We start from the raw sequence: 9,339 nt of genomic DNA, 5'->3' as shown, positions 1-9,339 counted from the left end.
AATGCTCTTCCTCAATTAAATTATCGATTAATGGACTTCCTCGATTAAATTATCGATCTGAGTAACAAAGACGTTTTAGAAAATAGAATGATCTTCTTTGTCACATATAAAATTAATAATATCTATTTAATTCTAAATAGGAAATATTGAACTAAATGAAAAGGAATGAAAAAATAAAATGATTATGAGTAGGGATGGGTAGAGGTCCCTGCACCTTGCTACGTCACCTTGTTCACCCCGGCCCCACCCATGCGGGGCAGGGGTTTTGTTCCGCTTGTGCGGGGGGCCTGGCCCGCACAATAGATCTCCAATGGAGGCGGGGGACAAAGAGGGATAAGCCCCGCTCCATATTTCTTCTGCCCTGCTCCGCATATCAATTATCATATATATAAACATATATAAATCCTTTTATAAATGAAACGGTGCTGTTGTTTCATTAAGTATCTTGCGTTTCCCCCATTCTCAAACTCTCTCTCTCTCTCTCTCTCTTCTCTCGACTCTCAATCTCTCTTGCTCTCGTTCTCTCAATCTGAAACCCTAAGTTTCTATTTTTCCATTTTTTATTTTTTGAGTTTGGATCGGAGATTGGAGGAAGGATGGGTTGAATTGGACATAGATGATGGAAATTTGTGAATTTGTGTGCTGTGGATTGTGATTGTGCATGTGTATTGTTGTGTTTGAACTTTGAACCGATTGTTTGCTTCTTCTTTTTTTTTTTTTTTCGTAGTTTGTAGATTAAAACTATTAAATCAATTTAAGGTTTCGGATTGGAACCCCTAAACTAATTTAGGGTTCCAAATTGGAAATCCTAAATTAGCCAATTAGGGGTTTCAATTGAAACCCCAATTTGTGAGTTTCAATTGAAACCCCTAATTTAGGGTTTCAATTTTAGGGTTCCAAATCTGAAACCCTAAATTAAGGGTTTCAATTAGGGGTTTTAGAGTTTCGGATTTGGAACCCTAAATTAGCCAATTAGGCATTTCAATTGAAACCCTAATTTGTGAGTTTCAATTGAAACCCCTAATTTAGGGTTTCGGATTTGGAATCCGAAATTTTAGGGGTTTCAATTAAGGGTTTCAGGGTTTTGGATTAGGAACCCTACAACCCCTAATTTAGGGTTTCAATTGAAACCCTTTTTTATTTTTTATTTCCTTTTAGAAAAAAGGAGCAAGGAGCTGAGGTTACTTGGATTCAATTGAAAGTTGAAATTCTAAATCAATTGAATTTTGTAATTATTAACTAGACAACATTTAACTAATTAAACTTTCAAAGCATATATGCAATTTACCTCAATTCGGGGTTTGAAACTCTTAGAACTAGAAAACAATTTTTTTTATTATTGTTTGGTGTATTATTACATTTTTTTTTTTATATCTTGTGTTGGCTTTGCACTTTACCTTCTTTTTTTTTTTTATGTGTGATGTATTATACTATTATTATGATTTTTTATGTATTGTTTTGCTTGATTTCAAAAATATTTTAATGTGTTGGAGAATCAAGAATGTCTTCTCAAATGTATCCAGATTTCAGTAATAGCTCTCCTATCCCAGTTAGGACTTCTGCCCTAGAACCTAACTCTACTCCAACCCTTATGAGGAGTACACATTGCTCTGCCCCGAAACCCACACAGGGCAAGAAACTTGTTTCTGTTGTTTGGTCTTACTTTGCCAAACTAGAGGGTGGTGGCTTCAATAACCCCCAAGCTAAATGTAATCATTATGAGAAGATATATGGATGTCACAATAGGAAATATGGTACATTCCAGATGAAGGTTCATTTAGAGGAACAATACAAAAAGAGTCTAATATTAAGATCATTACTAGAGAAGAGTCAATTTAGACTAGATATTGAACTAAAAAAAATGTCGGATGAGAGTGGTGGGGGTCCAACATTGAAGGGGTATACGAAGTATAATCCTAATGAGTATAGAAGGAAGATAACTCGTATAGTTATCATAGACGAGCTACCTTTTCAGTCTGTGGAGGGGAGAGGGTTCCAAGAACTTGTCTAAGAATTGAAATCTAGATTTACGCTTCATTCTCTCTACATTGTGGTAAAGGATATTAAAAATATGTACAGAAAATATAAAGACGTTTTGAGGGGCCAATTAGTGGATTTGGTAGTTTAACTCATTACTGATACTTGGACTTCTATCCAAAATATGAATTACAGGTCTTTGACTGTCCATTTTATTGATTTTGATTGAATTCTTCACAAAAAGATTATTAAGTTTTATCAAATAACTGATTATAAGGGTGAGACGATTGGGAAGGCCTTAAAGGCCACAATAAAGAAGTGGGGGTTGCCACTGGTTTTGACAATTTCGGTTGATAATGTCTCGTCTAATGATATCGCCTTGGAATATCTGAAAACTTAGAGGCAAATAAGACATTATTGGGTAGTGAATATTTACATGTTAGATATGCTGCACATATCTTGAATATAATTGTGACTAAGGGGTTGAAAGATGTTGATGACTCAGTTGCACAAGTTAGAATGACTATGAGATTTGTGAGGTCTTCTCTTTCTAGATTGGAGAAATTCAAGATTACTACGAAGGTTGTGGGCACAATATCGAAGAATGGTATTTGTACCGATGTTCATATTAGATGGAACTCAACGTTTTTTATGTTGGAGGCGGCCCAAGAATATAAGGTAACTTTTTAATTATTGGATGATGAAGACATCCAATATGTCAAATATTTTAATGAGCACAGGGATTAGGAAAGCTAAATGATGATGATTGAGAGGTAGTTTATACTTTTGTTAATTTTTTCAGACTTTTTTACGATGTCACATTGGAGTTATTTGGTTCTTTATACCCTACATCCCATGAATTTTGTTAACAAATATGTAGGGTGAAAGAAAAATTAGAAGACATGCACAGGGGTTCCAATCAAAGGATGATGGGAATGACATTGACCATGAGTGTCAAATATAACAAGGATTAGAGAGATTTGAGTAGACTAAATATTTTATTATATGTCGTTGTTATGTTTTATCCCCGTCTGAAACTTTCTCACATGTTATATGGTTTGAGACTTGCGCACGATCAGGCATGGGCTGATCTTATTGGTGAAATGGCTCTAGATATCTGACTAAATTGTACAATGAGTTTAATGCGATTAAGGGTGGTACTGCATCTACTACACCTACACTACCCCAATGCCTCCTCTAGACACCGGGCTAACAAAGAAGCATAGATTGGTGTGGATTAAAATTCTCGCACAGAATCTCATACTAGTCCATCAATCTACAGAGGTGGTTTCAGAGTTAACTATCTATCGGGGGACTTATTCAAGATAATAATGATTTTGATATATTAGGATGGTGGAATGTGACAGCAAAGAAATATCTCATCATTTCTGAGATTGCCCGTTTTATTTTCGTCATTCTTATTAGCACTATCGCCTCATAATCAACATTTAGTACCGAATGGTGCATATTGAATCTTTTTCATAGTTCATTATCTCCTACAGTTATAAAGGTATTGATATGCAAACAAAGTTAGACGATGGAAAAAGATATTCATATTTTTTAATATTTTAAATTTTAAGGAAACCAATGAAGAAGGTGGTGATCAGTTTGGATCTGGACTACCTAGTAATTATTATTTTTACTTTATTATTTTGATTCATTTATAGTTATTTTGATTTCATCGATATTAATTTTAGTATTAATTATTGTAACAACATATGAGACGATGTCTACCTTCGCTACAATATGACTACCCGTCCCGAATGTCACAGTCAAATATTCAAGCATCTCCATATTTAAAATATTCAAATTAGAATCATTTGTTAGCATTATGTATTCTTCAGATTTGTAATATTCCATTGGATATTTTTATCTTTGTAATTTTATAATTATTTAACATTTTAATTTTGTAATAGTTTAGTTATTATTATTAATTTATTAAATATTGGACTAGTAGTCTGTAATAGTTTTTCATTTACTCTAAATTATATAATTTGTATCATGTATATATTAATTAATTTATTTTTATTTATGTAAATTTTTTTTATCTGATTTTTAAATTATTTTTTTTTTTAATTTATAATTTTATGGATTCAAAATGGCCAAGAAAGAGCGCTCTTTCTAGGCCTAAAAGAAAAACTTCCAGGCCATTTTAGGCCCATTTCAACTTGCCCAAAAACTGTTTCTGGCAAAAGGACCAATAGGGGGGGCGAACAGATTGCCCCCCACCTGCACACCGTTATCCGGGATGGGATACCCCGCTTTCGGAGTGCGGGGGCGGGGGACGTGGGGAGATTCAACTCCTTGAGTGCCTCAACTGCTTCTTCGCTATATATGCTCTTCTTTCGTGGCTCAAGATGGATACTGATTATCAATAATTTAGAAGCTTTGTTGCTCATTACACTCAAGCACGCATCAATCCTGAATCTTACATACTTCTCTACTAGACGAGGAAGAGAAATCTGCAAGATCTTGGGAGACGGGTAGCTTTTCAAGCTTGGAACCACGGAAAGGGTTCTAAGCCATGCCTTGTCCAGTAAATTTTTTTGTTTACATAACTAATCCAGTAGAATTGCATCTCCAAAAAACCATATATTTTCAATCTATATCCTAAACAATCAAGTCTTAATAATTTAGCTAGAATAAATACTATTTGTTTGGATTTCAAAGAAAATATAATAAAAAACTTATAATAGTATTTGCAATTCAAACTCTGACAAACAAATTAGGGTTGACGATTTGGGAGTAAAACACATCGTCACAGTGCTTAATCAAGATAGCAGCACCACGAAAAAGGAAATTATTAAAAATAAAACAAACTTCCAAACCAGAAACAAAATCTCACACAGCGTAAAAAAAAAAAAAGTCGACGGTCTTCGCTTATAAATTTAAAGCGGAAAGAATCAGAGCTAGGACTGGCAAGCATTCAGAATGAGTAGGAGGTATTAGATTCCAGTCATTAACAAAATCGGACAGTTTCTAATTCATCATCATTATGCCTGCTCAATCACCATCGCTATATAAATTCAACAAAAATCCTGAAAACAAGAAGGTATTATATGCACAGGAACAAAGAAAAGCTTTCATAGAAAACACAGCTGAAACCATCAGAAGCAATGGATCATTTCCATCAGATACGACACTTATCGCGTCTCAGACGACCGTCGTGAGAATTTTTAATCCTAATTCATCATCTGATTTCACTGCAATCACAGAGAGAGAGAGAGAGAGAGAGAGAGAGAGAGAGAGAGAGAGAGAGAGAGAGAGAGAGAGAGAGAGAGAAGGGGGGGGGGGGGGGGGGGGGGGGGGGGGGTGTCGTCTAGGGTTATTGGCTTGGATTCTGAGCAGCGAACGAATGAGTTGGAGGAAATGGAGGAAGGGTTTTAAAAGGGCAAGCGGCTTCGTCATTAGGGTTTCCACCGTCTCTTACCTTACGATTCTACCCCTCTATGGGCCTTGACTGCGTATTTGGCCCACTTGTAGAATGCGACGACGTTCATCCCGCTTGGGTATTGTTAGGGACAACACCGTTAAAACTTTTCGCCCGCGCATTCAATTTAGCAGTCACTTTAGACTGTAGTTTGTCCACCCCTCGGCCCTTGGGCAAAGACTGCTCAAAGCCTCAAACCATTGGGCTGGTAAGCGGCCTGCTAGTTGCCCACTGAATTGTGTAGGTTTAGGCGGGCGGAGTGGATTTTGGTGACCCCTCGCCAAGCCTTACAACACGAGATGTTTTATTTGGACCAGGAGAATGGAGATGACAACTTTTATCCCTTTGGTGACTTCTCATTCCATAACTCAAGTGGCTTTCCATATAGTCTTTTTAAATAAAAAAATCTATATAATACATTCATTATATTTAAAAAAAAAAAAAAAATCTCTTTAGCAATCTACACCGCACATCTTCTGAGAACAAATAAAATAAAAGAATTCTTCTATTCAATAAGTATGTGGTGTAAGGCTATTGAATAAAACAACTCTTATATTGTTATCTTCTAATGTTATCTATTCATTACAGAACTTATTATTTTAGAAAATAATATATTTTTTAAAATATTTAAAAATAATAATTGATCTAATATTTGATAGATAATATCACGGCAATATAATAGAATAGAAGTAAAATTAAAGGATAATAAATATCGTTAACTGTTTCGAGAATCCATTTAGTTAAAAGCTATTAGAACAAAATTATTTTCATATTATTTTAACGATTGACTACCTGAGAAAGCATATAACCTATTAGTTATCACGTCAAGATTATTTGTTGATTAGTAGTGAAATAATATCACATCAGAATGGGATGGATGAGATGAGAGTGTAACGTATAATATAATAACACTAATAATTATCCATTATGTGTCATGAATATTATTTTTTATTCGAGAAGTTCTCATAAGAAAAATATGAAAATAATAATAATTAGACTATATATTATCTTAGATACATATCATGCCATATCAGTACTTTCACCGAGTGTTTCAACACAAAATCCCAAAAATTAAAACAGCATTTTTAACAAATCAAAGAGGCCATTCTTTAAGAAGGCCTGAAAAACTAATTATTGCAATATTTTCCTAAACTATTTTTAAGGGGTAAATATATAGGCCCAAGATGCTTGGCCCAATCCATTAGAAGGCTACCGTTAGAATGCAAGAGAGAGGAAATGACAAAAATAAGAAAGAAAAATAATGAAGGAAGAGACAACGAGGGGAGTTGAGACAATATAAGAGGGAAAGTTAGACATGTAACAGAGAAATAATTGGAAAAATGAGAAAAGAGAAAAAAGTGTTATACATGTAGTGAAATCAAATAGGATAAAAGAGATAAAATGACATAAAGTTGAATTTTTCATCTGTCATTGATAGGGTTTAATAAAGTAAAACACTTTAAATACAAAATAATCTCATATACTGACGTAGCACGCTTCTTTTATTTGTCTTCCTCTACCGTTCTCTCTCTCTAATTTTTTTCTCCCCCTCCCCCCATGCCCTCTCTCCCTCGCCGGTCGTGAAGAGCATGGGTGACTTCAACAGTGGCTAGAAGAGCATGGGTTGGTCACCGAAGGAAAGAGAGCTTAGTGGTGGTGGCTCAATGGGGTGGGGACCGTTTACAGCGATGCTACAATGAAGAAATTGTGGAGACTCATTCGGGAGAGGGTCTTTGCGAGAAGAAGGGGGCTACTGTCAAGGGGGTTCAACAATGGTTGGATAAGCATGGAGTGGTCGTCGGAGGAATGGGAGCTTGGTGGTGGTGGTCTAGTGGCATGGGGACAACTTACGACAGCTCTACGGTAGAGAAATAGTGGAGACCCATTTGGGAGAGGGTCTTGCGCGGAGAAGGGGGCTATCGCAGGGTAGAAGGGGCTTCAATGATAGCTAGATGAGCATGGGATGATCACCAGAGGAAGGAGAGCTCGTTGGTGGTAGTCCGATGGCATGGGGACGGCGTACGACGACGCTATAGTGGAGGGAAGGGGAGGAGGGGAGAGCACGGAGAGAAGGGGAGAAAGCAGGAGATAGGAGAAAAAAAAAGAAAGAAAAGAAAAACAGATACGTAGCGCACTTTTCACATTAGTGTGTGAGATTCTTTTGTAGAATTATTTTCTATCTCTAACAGCTCCCTTTAATAAAATGATCAAATCGACTGAAGAAAGAGAGATTGGGGCAACTATTATGGGAAGAGAGAAGTTGCTTCTTCTTCAACATTCAAATAGCTTCATTTTAACTTCTCTTATTGAAGGGTTTTGACCCCATTTATATGGTGAGTTCGAGATATTGTAAAATATTTCTATTATAGTATATTTATCCCCAAACAATTTGAGAACATAAACCCTATACCAGATCACATAAATCTATTTGTCCCATTCTCTATTTATATTTATTGTATCTATTTTCTATTTGTTGTTATGATTGTATACGAATACCGTATCGTTGCTTCGGACCTCTCTCAGGCTTCGAACAATACCAATAAGAGCTCGTGCCGCCATCTCAAACTAGAGATGACCTTTCCTCCTGTTCCGATTTGTGGGGGCGATCTACGTGCTTAAGACTGTAAATGGCTTATGAAATTGGCACCACTTCGGGATGGGATTCTCTATAATGTTTATCGAGATTTAAAAACAAAATATTGAAGATAGATCTCGTTTGGGAGAGATGCAATCGCTCCCAACAATGGAGATCCACATGCAAATGTTAAAACATTATAAACCGGCATTAGATCCACGTGCGTTCATTTTTAAAATATACCATGGAAATGAAATGCTAAATTTAGGTCATTTTAAAAAAAATAATAATAAGTTTTTAAAAACTTTTTTACTCAGAATAATAAACTCTCTATAATCACCATTTTTTATTTTGATTGAAAACCCTTTCATATCTGTGTTTACAAAATTACAATAGTACGGTGCCTTCCTTAACAAATGGCGTGCTTACTTACACTCTTTATTTGAATTTTAAGTTAATAATTTTTAAAGGCATGTATGAATTTTATAGCATTTATGAATTTTATAGCATTTATTGTTGTCCACAAATCATCAAAATGCATCAAATTCTTACTTAAATATTGTTGAATCTATATGATGTATGTGTTGTGAACAATAACAGAAAAATATAGAAAAACAAACAGAATCAAATACACGCTACAAGATTTATGTTATTCAACAACGTGTTTATGTATATGGAGCTGCAAAGTATTTTACTCACTTGAAAAAAATACAAATACACTATGCAGTGGTACTATTCATGCTTTTCTATTTCAGTATGGCTAAATTAAAATAATTATCGAGATATTTATTTGAGCAAATATCGAATGAACTCTTTATCTAATATTTATTTTAAGTTAATTATCAAGCGAATATTAAGCAAACTCTAGTTTGCTTGAGCAACATATCAAGTGAACGTCAAAAGAACTTTCTACCTGCATTTGCTTGAGTTATGAACAAGGCTCAACAAAATTCCAACAAAGAAAATACTAAAATGTAATTTTTTTTAATCAATGTACTAATTTGTTCATAAACAAATAAAATAATATATATATATATAAATTTATAGATAATTTCACTCTAATAAATAAAGGGAGAGAAAAATATAAGAATACCGTTAAATTTACAAAGAAATTATATAAAAATAATTTTATAAATTGAAATAACTTCGTTTAATTCATTAGATCTATTTTATAATAAAAATAATTTTATAATTTAAAAATCTATTTTATAATAAAATAATTTTATAATTTAACAAATTATCTTAAACTATATCAATTTATAAAATTATTTTTATGTAATCAATTAATAGAGTATTTCTAATATATAATATATAATACGAAGGAAAAGAAAACAGAACCGAAGCACCCAAATCAATG

General features: G+C 34.3%; 1 protein-coding gene and 2 non-coding genes across 3 annotated transcripts; 1 reads left to right on the top strand and 2 right to left on the bottom strand.

Annotated features, from left to right (window-relative positions):
* The first annotated feature begins 1,501 nt into the window (after positions 1–1,501).
* On the top strand, positions 1,502–2,011 carry LOC122274346. Its single transcript, XM_043083393.1, has one exon. The coding sequence runs from the start codon at positions 1,502–1,504 to the stop codon at positions 2,009–2,011; it is 510 nt and encodes a 169-aa protein (XP_042939327.1).
* A 2,892-nt stretch (positions 2,012–4,903) lies between these two features.
* On the bottom strand, positions 4,904–4,976 carry LOC122274872. Its single transcript, XR_006228411.1, has one exon. It is a non-coding gene; the product is annotated as a small nucleolar RNA Z105 (small nucleolar RNA).
* Positions 4,977–5,079: 103 nt separating this feature from the next.
* Positions 5,080–5,178, bottom strand: LOC122274879. Its single transcript, XR_006228418.1, has one exon. It is a non-coding gene; the product is annotated as a small nucleolar RNA Z161/Z228 (small nucleolar RNA).
* Positions 5,179–9,339: the final 4,161 nt, after the last annotated feature.

The sequence above is a fragment of the Carya illinoinensis genome, chromosome 8, assembly GCF_018687715.1.
Source record: "Carya illinoinensis cultivar Pawnee chromosome 8, C.illinoinensisPawnee_v1, whole genome shotgun sequence".
Classification (NCBI taxonomy): Eukaryota; Viridiplantae; Streptophyta; class Magnoliopsida; order Fagales; family Juglandaceae; genus Carya; species Carya illinoinensis.
Note: the sequence above shows the minus strand (reverse complement) of the source record. Positions and strands in the feature narration are given on the sequence as shown.

Excerpts from the sequence above, each read along its gene's own strand:
- LOC122274346 (XM_043083393.1), top strand. The coding sequence starts at position 1,502 with ATGTCTTCTCAAATGTATCCAGATTTCAGTAATAGCTCTCCTATCCCA.